This window comes from Nerophis ophidion, linkage group LG13 (genome assembly GCF_033978795.1).
Source record: "Nerophis ophidion isolate RoL-2023_Sa linkage group LG13, RoL_Noph_v1.0, whole genome shotgun sequence".
Lineage (NCBI taxonomy): Eukaryota > Metazoa > Chordata > Actinopteri > Syngnathiformes > Syngnathidae > Nerophis > Nerophis ophidion.
The window spans coordinates 45,197,941-45,211,048 of NC_084623.1; the positions used below are offsets into that span (position 1 = coordinate 45,197,941).

At 39.1% G+C, this 13,108-nt stretch overlaps 1 protein-coding gene across 1 annotated transcript in view; it reads right to left on the bottom strand.

Moving 5' to 3' along the window:
• The window catches only part of megf6 (multiple EGF like domains 6), a 152,895-nt gene that overhangs the window by 81,723 nt on the left and 58,064 nt on the right, over positions 1-13,108 (bottom strand). Inside the window, exons 15-16 of the mRNA XM_061919022.1 lie at positions 2,911-3,039; positions 2,668-2,796 (exon numbers count right to left, since the gene is read on the bottom strand). Coding sequence (XP_061775006.1) covers positions 2,668-2,796; positions 2,911-3,039 — 258 coding nt within the window. The remainder of the gene's footprint in view (positions 1-2,667; positions 2,797-2,910; positions 3,040-13,108) is intronic.

Here is a 13,108-nt window from a genome sequence, read left to right on the forward strand (position 1 = left end):
TAAATAAGAAAATCTCATTTCATTAGGCCTTTAAAGTAATATTTTCTTCCTTCAAGCATGAAAAAAAAAAATCATGATGCCGAACGCATATTATGTCAACATAATGGCACTAGCATTTACCTAATTTAAGAATATTTCTCAACACGTTGAGCAAAAAGGACTCCTTTTTTTTTCTACCAAGAAAAGTGCACTTGTTTTTAGTGAAAATATACTTATTTTAAGGTATTTTTGGGTTCATTGAGGTTAGCTAATTTTACTTGTTTTGGAAAGTCTTGACCAGCCGAATTTTCTTGTTCTATTGGCACATAATTTTGCTTAGTTCAAATAAAATACCCCAAATTTTTGTATTTTTTTTATTCTTGTTTTTAAACACTGACTTTTTACAGTGCGTAAGGTCAAGTTCCTACACTGCAAAAACTAAAATCTAAGTAAGAATAAATATCTCAAATACGGGTAATATTTGCTTGTTTTCTGTCTGAAGATAATTCTTCTCACTAAGCAGATTTTATGTAAAAGTGTTTTACTTGTTTTAAGTGTTTTGGTTCTAAATGATCTCAGTAAGATATTAGAGCTTGATGCTGAGATTTTATGACCTATATTGAATAAAACATGCTTGAAACTAGAATATCAACTGTTGCAAAGCTGTCATTAACACTCACAAGTGTAAAACTACTTTTTTAAAGTAATAATTTCTTCCTTTAAGCATGAAAAAAAAAATCATGATGCCGAGCGCATATTATGTAAAGATAATGGCACTGGCATTTACTCAATTTAAGAATATTTTTCAAGGTATTGAGCGAAAAGGTATAGTTTTTTTCTACCAAGAAAAGTTCACTTGTTTTTAGTGAGAATATACTTATTTTAAGGTGTTTTTGGGTCCATTGAGGTTAGCTAATTTTACTTGTTTTGGAAAGTTTTGACCAGCCGAATTTTCTTGTTCTATTGGCAGATAATTTTGCTTAGTTCAAATAAAATACCCCTAATATTTTATTTTATTTTTCTTGTTTTTAAACACTGACTTTTTACAGTGCGTAAGGTCAAGTTAGTACACTGCAAAAACTAAAATCTAAGTAAGAATAAATATCTCAAATATGGGTAATATTTCCTTTTTTCTGTCTCATGAGATAATTCTTCTCACTAAGCAGATTTTATGTCATTAACACTCACAAGTATGAAACTACTTTTTTAAAGTAATAATTTCTTCCTTCAAGCATGAAAAAAAAATCATGATGCCGAGCGCATATTATGTCAAGATAACTGCACTAGCATTTACCCAATTTCAGAATATTTTTCAACATATTGAGCAAAAAGGTTTAGTTTTTTTTCTACCAACAAAAGTGCACTTGTTATTAGTGAGAATATACTTATTTTAAGGTATTTTTGGGTTCATTGAGGTTAGCTCATTTTACTGGTTTTGGAAAATCTTGACCAGCCGAATTTTCTTGTTCAATTGGCAGATCATTTTGCTTAGTTCAGATAAAATACTACAGAGCCCCTAAAGGGACATGGGGATTTATTTATTTTTTTTAGACATGTATCTTGTGCGCACGAGAAACTATATTGTGGCCACTTTTTATTAAAGAAAAATAAAATAAATAAAAACTTCTTTTTTTTTAAGTAAAAAGTTTCTCGTGCGCACGAGAAACTATTGGGTGCAAGCACGTGGTTTGAACATCAATTTGGGGCTCCGTATGAGTAAATCTACTGCAGCCGTATTTTTTTAATGACAGGGAGCAAAACTGCTCCCTTTTTCCTTTTTCTTTTAATAAAAAGTTTCTCGTGGCCACGAGATACATGTCTAAAAAAAAAAAAATTCCCCATGTCCCTTTAGGGCAGGGGTCGGGAACCTTTTTGGCTGAGAGAGCCAAGAAGCCAAATATTTTAAAATGTATTTAGGTAAGAGCCATATAATATTTATTTAACACCGAACACAACTAAAAGCGCGCATTTTTAAGTAAGACCAACATTTCTAGAGTATAATAGGTCTCTTATTCTTTGTAATAACATTGTTATTCTGCAGCCAATTGTGGAGGGGGCGTGGCCTGCGGGCCTGCAGCGAAGCTGGTGTGCCAGGAACGGCCTCGAAATCAGCGATAGGTGCGCAAAAGGCCAACCTGGACCTTGTTATCTAATCACCTGTCGCTCTGTTGTAAGCAGCAGCCAGGAGGAGAGAAGGGGTCGGGGATTGAGCCAGAGCGCAAGCGAGAACAAAAGAGAAAAATACAATTGCTGGAAAGCAACTGAGAGACTTTTTGAAAAATAAAACAATATTGTAACCCTGAAACAGGCTCTCATGTCGGTGCTTGGTGGTCCAAAGAAACCCCAAGAGGGCAAACCCCACACTAACCAATAATAAATATATTATTTCTTGCCATTAAGGCAACTTCTTGAACATAAAAAAGCATGAGAACGTTTTATATTTTGAACGTTATTTTTAACACTGTGATTACAAGTGGAATTATTCATTACTTATCGTGTTAAGCAATGTCAGCTCAGATTTATCTGAGAGCCAGATGCGGTCATCAAAAGAGCCACATCTGGCTCGCGAGCCATAGGTTCCCTACCCCTGCTTTAGGGGCTCCGTAAAATACCCCTAATTTTTGTATTTTTTTTTCTTGTTTTTGAACACTGACTTTTTGCAGTGCGTTAAGTCAAGTTCCTACTCACGCAAATGGCAGCGTCGACCGTACAGCCCGGGGGGACACAAACAAGCTCCGTGCAGACGGTGACAGCGGCCACTGTTGGGACAGTTGCACTTTCTCATGCATAGACTTCCGAAATAACCCTTCGGACAACCTGGGAACACGAATGACATCGGACGACACTTTAGGATAAGCTATAACTACAATAACAATGGATGTCATTTTGTATATCATTTATTTCTGTCATTTATATGTGTAAAATACTCACCATCCTCGCAGAGTAGACCTTTCACCCCGGGGGGGCACGAACACTCCCCAGTCCCCGGGTCGCATGTACCTCCGTTCTTACATTGGCACACGTTGTTACAGGCGTGTCCATAAGTCCCCTGTGGACAAGCTGGAGGAGAATGTGGGGGTCATGAAAAAGTACCCTTGTCCGTAATTAACGATACTGCTGGATGAAAGATTGGCACACATTTTAAACGTATTATTGATTATGGTTCAAAAAGGCCATGTTTTATTTATTGTACTTGTTTCATATGATCATATACAGTTTTTATTGTTGTGTTTTCCTGCCTTCTCCTTTTGTCTGCACCTGTGCATTTAGTGATTCATTCTCTGCGAGGAGCGGACCTTGAGGCACACCTGCTCGCAATTAGGACACCGGTATTTAGGCTCGTCACTGTCGGCTTGGCCTTGCCGATTATTGTCTCCAGAACTCCAGTTGTGCATGCACCTGCTTCACCAGACATGGTATGTTTTCACTACTTTGTCCTGAATTCCCTAACCTCTTGTGTGTTTATTTCATAGTCCCCCTGAGATAAGGATTACTTTTGTTGGACTCTTGCCCTGCTCAGTGTGCCCTGGCCCTTTCTCCTGCCGACCACTGAGGAACCTCTTTTGTCCAGATTTCATGGTGTGCGTTTCTGCCCCATCGTCCTTAGTTATCCTTATTTGTCTAATTAATTTTTTTTCATTTTTGTAATTCCACCTTGTCTCCAGTCTCTGCATCCTGGGGTCACCCCCACTTGAACAAGTCCTTAACATTTCATATCATTATCTACAGTGGATCTGGGTTGGTTTTTGCTTCACCCCCTCACTCAAAGCGTGAGTGAAGAATGCACACCTGGGTAATTAACATCTGATAGATGATACAGTATTATAGAGAGTCCGCCCTGAGATCGGTAGGTTGTGAGTTCAAACCCCGGCCGAGTCATATCCAAAAACTATAAAAATGGGACCCATTACCTCCCTGCTTGACACTCAGCATCAAGGGTTGGAATTGGGGGTTAAATCATCGAAAATGATTCCCGGGCGCGGCCACTGCTGCTCCTCACTGCTCCCTTCACCTCCCAGGGAGTGATCAAGGGTGATGGGTCAAATGCAGAGAATAATTTCGCCACACCTAGTGAGTGTGTGACTATCATTGGTACTTTAACTTTTACTTTATCTGCTCACAGATGCAACCTGATGGTTGTTTGAGCACAATGCAGCTGGCCCCGGATTGTCCCACTCCTTAATGCTTCAGTCACATGCAGGATGTTCACAAGAATGTGGCAAAATCGCAACATTACCTACTGTAAGTAGTAGTGTTTATTAAAACCATATCCCAGAGGAAAAAAGCTATAATAGAAAATATATCGAAATATATATTCCTTTTTCTTTTCGTATTGTTTTGAGGCTTTTTTTTTTTTTTTTTTTTTAATTAAAAAGGCCGTTTGTAACATTTAAACAGATTCTCTGAGTAGCCGAAATTTACGATGTATTTTACACAGTATATCCCACTCTCTCATGGCTTCTAGCACCTAATGACATTTGCACCCGTATTAGCTTTGAACCACTAATGGTAACATAAGCTAGACGGTGGTGTTCTTTTGTTAAATTTTTGCTTTGAAAAATGTTACTGTGAGGAAGTTGCAAACAACACCTTTAACATTGAACTGACTTATGATTTTATGAATTTTATATCAATGTTTTGAGTGTTTTTAGAAAACTTAACCTCAAAAACCACGTTTGCAACAAAAAAAAGGGGAAAAAAATACTGTATTGATGTTATACTCATTTTATACCGCACAGACTTTAAAGTAGATTGTAGTAAAAACACATACTACTGTTTTAATTCATTATAAGGACTACTTTCTGGACAATAAGCCACTACTTTTTTGTAACGCATTGAAACATCCATCCATCCATCCATTTTTTACTGCTTGTCTCCTTTGAAACATGCGTCTTTTAAAACAGTGCAGCTAATTTATGGATTTGTCTTCGCTAACAACCATAATGTTTTGTATTTCACAAATAGTTTTAGTATTACACAGACAAAGACGCTGAAAAGGTGTGTCATTGTTTGTGCTGTGGCGCCATATTTTGGACGAGTTCGCTCACTGCAGGTGCTGCGGGTTGACAGTTTACTTCCTGTTTTGTGCCGGAAGTATATTTGCTCGAAAGGATTCTTCATTCATCTCTCCAAGCAACATATGTGTCAGGCTTGTCCCTGACAGTTTTGTTTTATTTTAGTTTTTCTGTATGTATGTCTTTGTTTCCTGTCGGCGCTTTTATTTTGGTCATTTCCTGCTTTTCTCCCTGAGCGCTGTTTCCCCACAGCTGCGGCTGATTGGCACCTGGCCACACCTAGTGTCAATCAACCCAGTCCTGTTTAAACCTGCTTTGTCCTCCAGTCAGGGCTGAATTATTGTCACCACTACCTGACAATGTCATTAATACTTATCGTTGTAGCTGTATTTACTTCTGTTCACTCTGCTCATGTCATAGTTCCTTCGTGTCACAGTGTTTTTGTTTCTAGTCCACAGTTAGCCTTTGTGCTAGTTTTTGTTTATACCCAAGTTTGTTCTCCGCCTTGTGCGTGCCTTTTGTTTGTACCCTTTTGTTTGTTCTTGTTTTTGTGTTAAATTAAATCATGTTTACCTGCGCAATGCCTGCCGCCTTCTCTGCATCTTGGGGTTCGTCACAAACTCAATGTGACAATATGTAAGTTTTACAATATTACTAAAACAATTCATACTTACTAAACAATCCCATGTTTTTATGCATATGTGTACGTGCTCTCGTAATGTAATCGAGCTAGCATCAATAGCATTAGCTAATATGCTAACATGCTTACAAGTGTCTGTTTTAGTATTATTTGCCTACAATGGCATTATTTTTGCATTGTTTAATTTTCACAAATGTCAGTAAATTCGCCAAAACGTCACCATCTGTTTAGCTGATTGGAGAGCTGGCTTCTGCAGCGAGTGGGTCCAAGACTATGGCTTCTGTTTTGTTTGATCAGCCTTTGTGCTGCCTTGTTACAGGCAACGTTTCGAAGCTATTAGGGTATGTAAATAAACATTTACAAAATCTTTAGTACCGCTATATATCTGCGGCTTATGGTCAAATGCGGCTAATAAATGTAGAAATACATTTTGGTGTATGTCGCATTAATATTGGTGTGCTCTATAGCCTGGAAATTATGGTAATAATATTAATAATTCATTAATACTACAGAAAGTAAGTTTAATTGGTGCTGTGGCGCAGCTCCTTCCTTGTCTGCTCTGTCTCCATGTTTATTTTATGCTTGAAAAAGGCTTATCTTAAGCATTTTTGTATTCACCCCCTCAGTTTAAGAGCATTCGTGAACAGTTGATAGAGATCTATTGCAGTCATTTTTAATTTCGATTATCATCACACGTCAACATCTCCAACATGTAAATGCTGCCTATTTGCCCGGTCAGCATTGCAAATATTTTTTTTATAGAATTGCGTTACTCTGCATAAACATAGATTAAATAAATGTATAAATATGTTTAAACAATGAAGCCAGGATGCCAGTGTGTTGTGGAGTGTTACTACATTTCCCAGAAGGCTTAGCACCGTGGACAGGAACCAGAAGTAGGTCTGAGCTTCGTTAGATGACACCTGTGCTATTTGTGCATTAACCTCTAAAAGCCTTAGTGGCCACATGCGTGGACAGCACCTTTTAGCTCTTATTTCCAAAATTGTGTACACTACTGAATTGGGGTTTTATGCCACTTATGTGGACACTTATACTGCCATCTGGTGGTGTCAGAAGAATATAACATACAATGGAATTTGGAAGAAAAAAAAGTGTAAAAATAAAAATGAGCATGTCACTACACATGAAGTTCACGTTTGTGTACTTATAGACCAAGCACATCATATAAAAAGATGATTTTTAGTTTTTATTGTAATTAGGATCCAATAAGCCCAAATAGCAAAGAGAAAAAAATAAGCATGTCTCTGCTTGGTTCCTTGCTTCTTGTCTAATTAATAGATGTCATCAATGTTTGAACCTGGCAAAGTGTAATATTAAAGAACATTTTTACATGGCACAAAGCCCAGTATAATGTACAAGTCCATTTCATATCAGTTATAGTACTGCTCCATCTTTGAGTTTTGGGGCCCTTAGGTTCGCATCCATACACTTTGAAAACATATGTGGCGTGTTGATCCTAATGGACTTATTCCACATAGCTTTCCTGTCATGACTCCAGTTCAAAGTTTAACGCAAAGTCATTAATCACAGAAGTGCACGGGAAGAGCAGAGCCTTGCTTTTTAAAGCCAGCAATGGACATCCTTGGCCTCGGGCTGCCTGTGGAACCCTGGCCATCATCCAGTAGCCGACAGATTGATTCCCCCGATGCTCTTTTGCTCAGAAGTCTATAAATCCCCCCCAACACCACCACCTCACTTACGCAGAGGAGCTGACTGTTTTAATACATGACCTTGCATCGATGCACACAGTAGGCCATCTTACTCTAAAATTTAACCACACCTCTGTGGGTAAAGGTAGCTTCATGCAATATGATGGAAAATATTCTGGTTTTGTGTGTGTGTGCGTCCGTGCGTCCATACTACAATCATGGCCAAAAAAAAAAAAGGTGATAAATATGAAATGTTATCTCCGCAGTGACGTGCGGTCAGGGGAGGCAGTGCCTCACCTATGATCATGCAAAGAAATAAAATATATAATGACAAAATAATTGTAATTGTTAGTTTTTAATTTTCATTTAGCTTTAGCAATTTGGATTATTTTTTTCTTCAAAATCGCTGAATTTTCGCCATCCCTCGTAAACTTCTGTCTGCGGTGCGGCCAGAGCGCGTTCTTGTCTGGTGTGTTGCTGAGCGTTCAAAGCGGCAGAGAAAAAAGTCTGAGGTGAGGCAAACAGTTCTCATGTCTCATGATAGGGGCGTTCATGATCAGAGACATACAGTGGCGTCAGCCAGTCAAGTGCCGCAGCGAGTAACATGTTTTGTGTGTTGGTTGAGCCATCAAAACGGCAGAGAAAAAAGTCTGAGGTGAGGCAAACAGATCTCATGCCTCACGATAGGGGCGGGGCGCTCATGATCCCAGACATATGGTAGACTTCAGTGGGTAAGTGCCGCAGCGACTTATTTTTTCCGTCTTGTGCAACACGGATGACTAAATTTCCGCACTTAAACAGTTTTCTAACGTGGACAAAGCAGGGGATAATTACTAAAGGAAGACCAACGGTTTGTTTCAATCAGCAGGATGGAAAGTTACACTCTCTTTCCAAACGGAGTGGTATAGGTGAAAAGACTGGCTTTGTGGATGTTCTGCAAGAAACCGCCTTTTCTGTTTTCCTTGCCTTCTTTTTTCAACCTGTGGAACTGTGTGGACTCAAATGGGATTTTGTGACCTAAAGAATTTGCAAAGAAGCCTCACCAAACATGAGCGGTCGGACGCATATATTCAAAGCTGGATTGTGCTAAAAACGTTTGGAATGACCAGGATAGACTTGGCTTTGGATGCTAAGGTAAAAGATGTCATCAATGCGACCTGCTTCCTCGCCAAACAGCAGCTCGCATTTCGTGGAAATGATGAGAGTAGGAGCTCTGCTAATCGCGGCAACTATGTTGAACTCTTATTAGACTTTTAAAACTGAAGGAAGTGAAGGAGGACTTTTACCAGAAGGACCGGCGCCTGGACTTCATTTATAAGCTAAGACGGTGATAACATTATTTTTGTTTCTTTTTTAATGAAATCCACATTTTGTGGGCGACACTTTGTATGTGTAAAGAATGCAGAAATGAAACATAACCCGTAAACTGCTGCCAATCAAATGGCAAATAATCTGCGCAGAGAGCATACTGCATATTTGTAAATCTGATTCTGATTACGTCAGTGCCTCACCAGCTCTCCCGTCCAAAGGCAAAAGCCAGTAACTCAATTTTGGTCAAAACTGAGCTGATAATAATTTTGGAGTTCCTAGGTGATATGCTTTACATTAGTGTATGCGATATTATAATTTGTTCCGTAAGTAAGCTGTTACGCGCATGGCAGGACCTAGCAACTACCACATAACCGCGTAGATACCACAGAAAAACCTAGTATCTCAAGGGACCAATCGGAGCTTCTTTGTCAGTTGCCTTATTGTCTTTAATGAGACATTTGCACGAATGGGGGCCGACGGTCAACCTGATTATGTGATATTATGGCACGAGGGGATATTTGGAAGATTGGTCCAGGACGTTGCAAGCACCTTCATTAAATGCTCTTGATTCTTCCCCCTTGCATACTTTTGGGCAGATAACTGTGGAGGTCAAAATGAAAACTGGACGCTATACACGGCTCTTGCCCAATGTGCAAACGCAGAATGGGGCCCACCCGAGATTGTGATAAAATATCTGGAGAAAGGGCACACGTTCATGAGAGCAGATCAATCCATGGCTCAATCGGCAAGAAAATTAAAGCTCAAGAAAACATCTATACGTTTGATGACTTTGTAGATTTTTGTAAGACAGCATCAAGATAGGTTACTTTTCCTTTGTTTTCTCAAAATCAGCTAGAAGTTAGTTACTAGGTTTTGCCTTTGGACAGGAGAGCTATAAACCTCACCGCATGTCACTGCTGCTCTGAGATTTCCCCAAAGATGCCTCGCCTCCGCAAGGTAGACCAGAAATGTGTTGAGCAAGGAACAAACATATATATATATATATATATATATATATATATATATCTCCATCCATTTTCGACCGCTTGTCCATCTCGTAGTTGCGGGGGGTGGCTGGAGCCTATCCCAGCTGCATTCAGGCGGAATATATAGATAATATACATTTTGAGGGGACTTAATGTAAAATCAATAATTTGACAGCAGGAGACTAGATGTTCCTCCATGACATACTGACACTAAAATTGCATTTGCGCCAAAATATCAGGGAATTTTTGAAAGTTAATACAACTATGCAAGCATGTAATTCACTACGATTAATCAAAATCAAAAAATTTAGATTAATCTGTTTTGAAATATAATTGTTGGTAGAAGTAATAGATCTAATCGTTTGGTATAATATTAGTAAAAATGCAAAGCATCCTTTAGAAACAATTTTCTTTGAACTGCATTTTGTCAGGCCTTCCCCTGACAGTTTGTCTGTGTTTTAGTTTTTTCCTCTGCATTTGTCTGTTTCCTCTGTGTTTGGTGTCTCCTGTCTTTAGTTCCTGTCTAGTGCTCTTATTTTGTCAGCTTCCTGTCTTGCTCCCTGAGTGCTGTGTTCCTCCTCAGCTGCGGCTGATTGGCACCTGGCCACACCTCTTGCCAATCAGCCTGCTCCTATTTGTACCTGCTTTGTCTTGTGTCAGTTGCTGGATCATTTTATTGTCATTCGGACTTGTATTGTCGATGCCACATATCACTCTTGTCGTGCTACCTGTCGTGTCGTTTTGTTACAGCTACTACCTGTCATGCTACATTTTGTCCTGGTCGTCGTAGCGGTAAGCTGTTTCTGTTAGCATTAGTTATTTCCAGTTTTTTCTGTTTGCTATCCACTAGCTTCCATGCTAAAGTTCCTTTTTGTTTCTTAGCTTCCAGTGCTAGCTCCCTTAGTTTGTTTTTCCGCTCACATGCTTTCTTTTTGTTTGTTCTTGTTTAGTTTTAATTAAATCATGTTTTCATATTCTATGCCTGCCTCCGTCTCTGCATCTTGGGGTTTGTCAACAACAAATACCCCTGACACATTTGAAACTAAAGGAGGCATTTAGAGCCTGTGGTTTGTGTTGGAAAAAGCAAATATGAACAGAATACAATAGAATAGTCTAGGGCGGGGGTCAGCAACCCGCAGCTCTAGAGCCGCATGTGGCTCTTTAGCGCCGCCCTAGTGGCTCTCTGGAGCTTCTTCAAAATGCTTGAAAAATGGAAAAAGATGAAGGAGAAAAAACGTTTTTTTCTCTTCATGGTTTCTGTAGGAGGACAAACATGATACAAACCTCCCTAATGGTTATAAAGCACAATGTTTGTATTAAACATGCTTCACTGATTTGAGTATTTGCCGAGCGCCATTTTGTCCTACTAATTTTGACGGTCCTTGAACTCACTGTAGTTTGTTTACATGTATAACTTTCTCTGACTTTCTAGGCCATGTTTTATGCCACTTCTTTTTCTGTCTCATTTTGTCCACCAAACTTTTAACGTTGTGCATGAATGCACAAAGGTGAGTTTTGTTGTTGTTATTGATTTGTGTGGAGTGCTATTCAGACATATTTGGTGCAAGCTAATTGATGCTAACATGTTATTTAGGCTAGCTACATGTACATATTGCATCATTATGCCTCAGGTATATTTGAGCTCATTTAGTTTCATTTAAGTCCTCTTAATTCAATTTATATCTCTTGACACTATCTGTATGTAATATGGCTTTTAATTTTTTGCGGCTCTAGGTTTTGTTTACATAGCTCTACTGTACCCACAGTAATGTGAGAGAGCAACAAAATGGATTCAAATGGATCGTACAAAATAAATAAAAAATCAAAGGACCACACCAGGACAATTGAAAAGGCCAGCTACCTTCAAAAAATAAGTTTGATCCATATGAGCACGACGAATGGACAAGAGATTTGAACAAAATACCGCCATTGTCAAAGCTAATCTTGTAGATATTTCCTCAATGGAGTCAGTTTTTACACCGGTGAAGAATTTTGGAATGCAAAGTCTTTTAAAGCTCATTGTCTTCCATTCAAATTGCGCATAATTCTTGGCTTTCATCTCTTATGTGTTCGAGATGGTATTGTGACGGCTGGGTGGCATGGTGGTGATGGTGCTTTCTTCCAAGATGCAGTTCGGGCTCGGACACAGCGGGAGGTAAGAAATAATGGTTTATTTCAACTAAAAACAGGTTAAGAACAGAAACACTGGCACTAGGCACAAAAGGCAAAACAACAGAACTAGCATGGGAGCTAGAAAAAAAACCAAAGCGCTACCATGGGAGCTAGAGAAACAAACAAATACTTTGCATGGAAGCTGCAGTAGCTGGTTGCGAACAGGAATACAGGATCGGGTCAGAGTCGTCACTGTTGTGCGAAACACAAATTTACGAAGCAAGAGCGAGTCAACTGAAAGGGCAAGCTTAAACAAGGATTGTAATCAACAAACAGGTGTGAGTCCGGAAACAAGAAGCAGGTGAAACAAATAAGCAACCATGGTGACCAGAACAAACAAGGAAGTGCACAAACAAACTCAAAAATCCACAAAACATATGATCCAGGTAGGGGGTCATGACAGGTATAAGGGTGTCATGGTAAAAAATAAGCCAATTATTACTTTGAGATACTTTGATCGCTGTGCTACTCGACCCGAAAATAATACTCATTAACTTGTGTGCCAACCCAAGACTAAAAGTAAACAGACCACATTCTTGTTTCCAAAATACTTTAAATTGTTTGTCACCTGCAGCTAGCTGCTTGGCTAATGCTAACACCCTACTAAATGCTATGTGTTTAACTAAATAAAATTTAGATTGATTCAGATTTAGCATGCAGTCTAAAAATGTAGTGAATAAAGCAACATGTACCAGGTGATGGTGTTAAAAGTCATGTTTGATCGTCTCACGGCTGCTTTTCAGGCTATTTTCCATCTCTTTATAAGCTTCATAACTTCCACTTCATTCGGCTTTGCTTTCACGCTGGAAATGAGAAAATTCTCAACAAATCCTGTTTTTCCTGAAGCAATAATGACCACGATTGTGGAAGTTAATTATGTCACACCTTCACGCCATGTTTTGACCTCTAAGCACAGAGTCTTGTATTCAGCCATGTAAACAAGGGATTCAGAGTCCGGCAGTACCCACAATGCAATGCGCTACCGCATCACACGTTCAAGCCCTATAGCAGTGTTTTTCAACTGGTGTGCCGTGGGATATTATCTAATTTCACCTATTTCGGTTTAAAATAAGTTTAGCAAACCAGTAATTATAGTCTGCAAATGATGTGTTGTTGAGTGTCGGTGCTGTCTAGAGCTGGGCAGAGTAACCGTGTAATACTCTTCCTTTCCTTTCTTACTTCACCATGAATTGACTGACGTGGCCCCTGACTTAAACAAGTTGACAAACTTATATCGGTGTTACCATTTAGTGGTCAATTGTATGGAATATGTACTGTACTGTGCAATCTACTTATGAAAGTTTCAATCAATCAATCAATTCCATATCAGTAGGT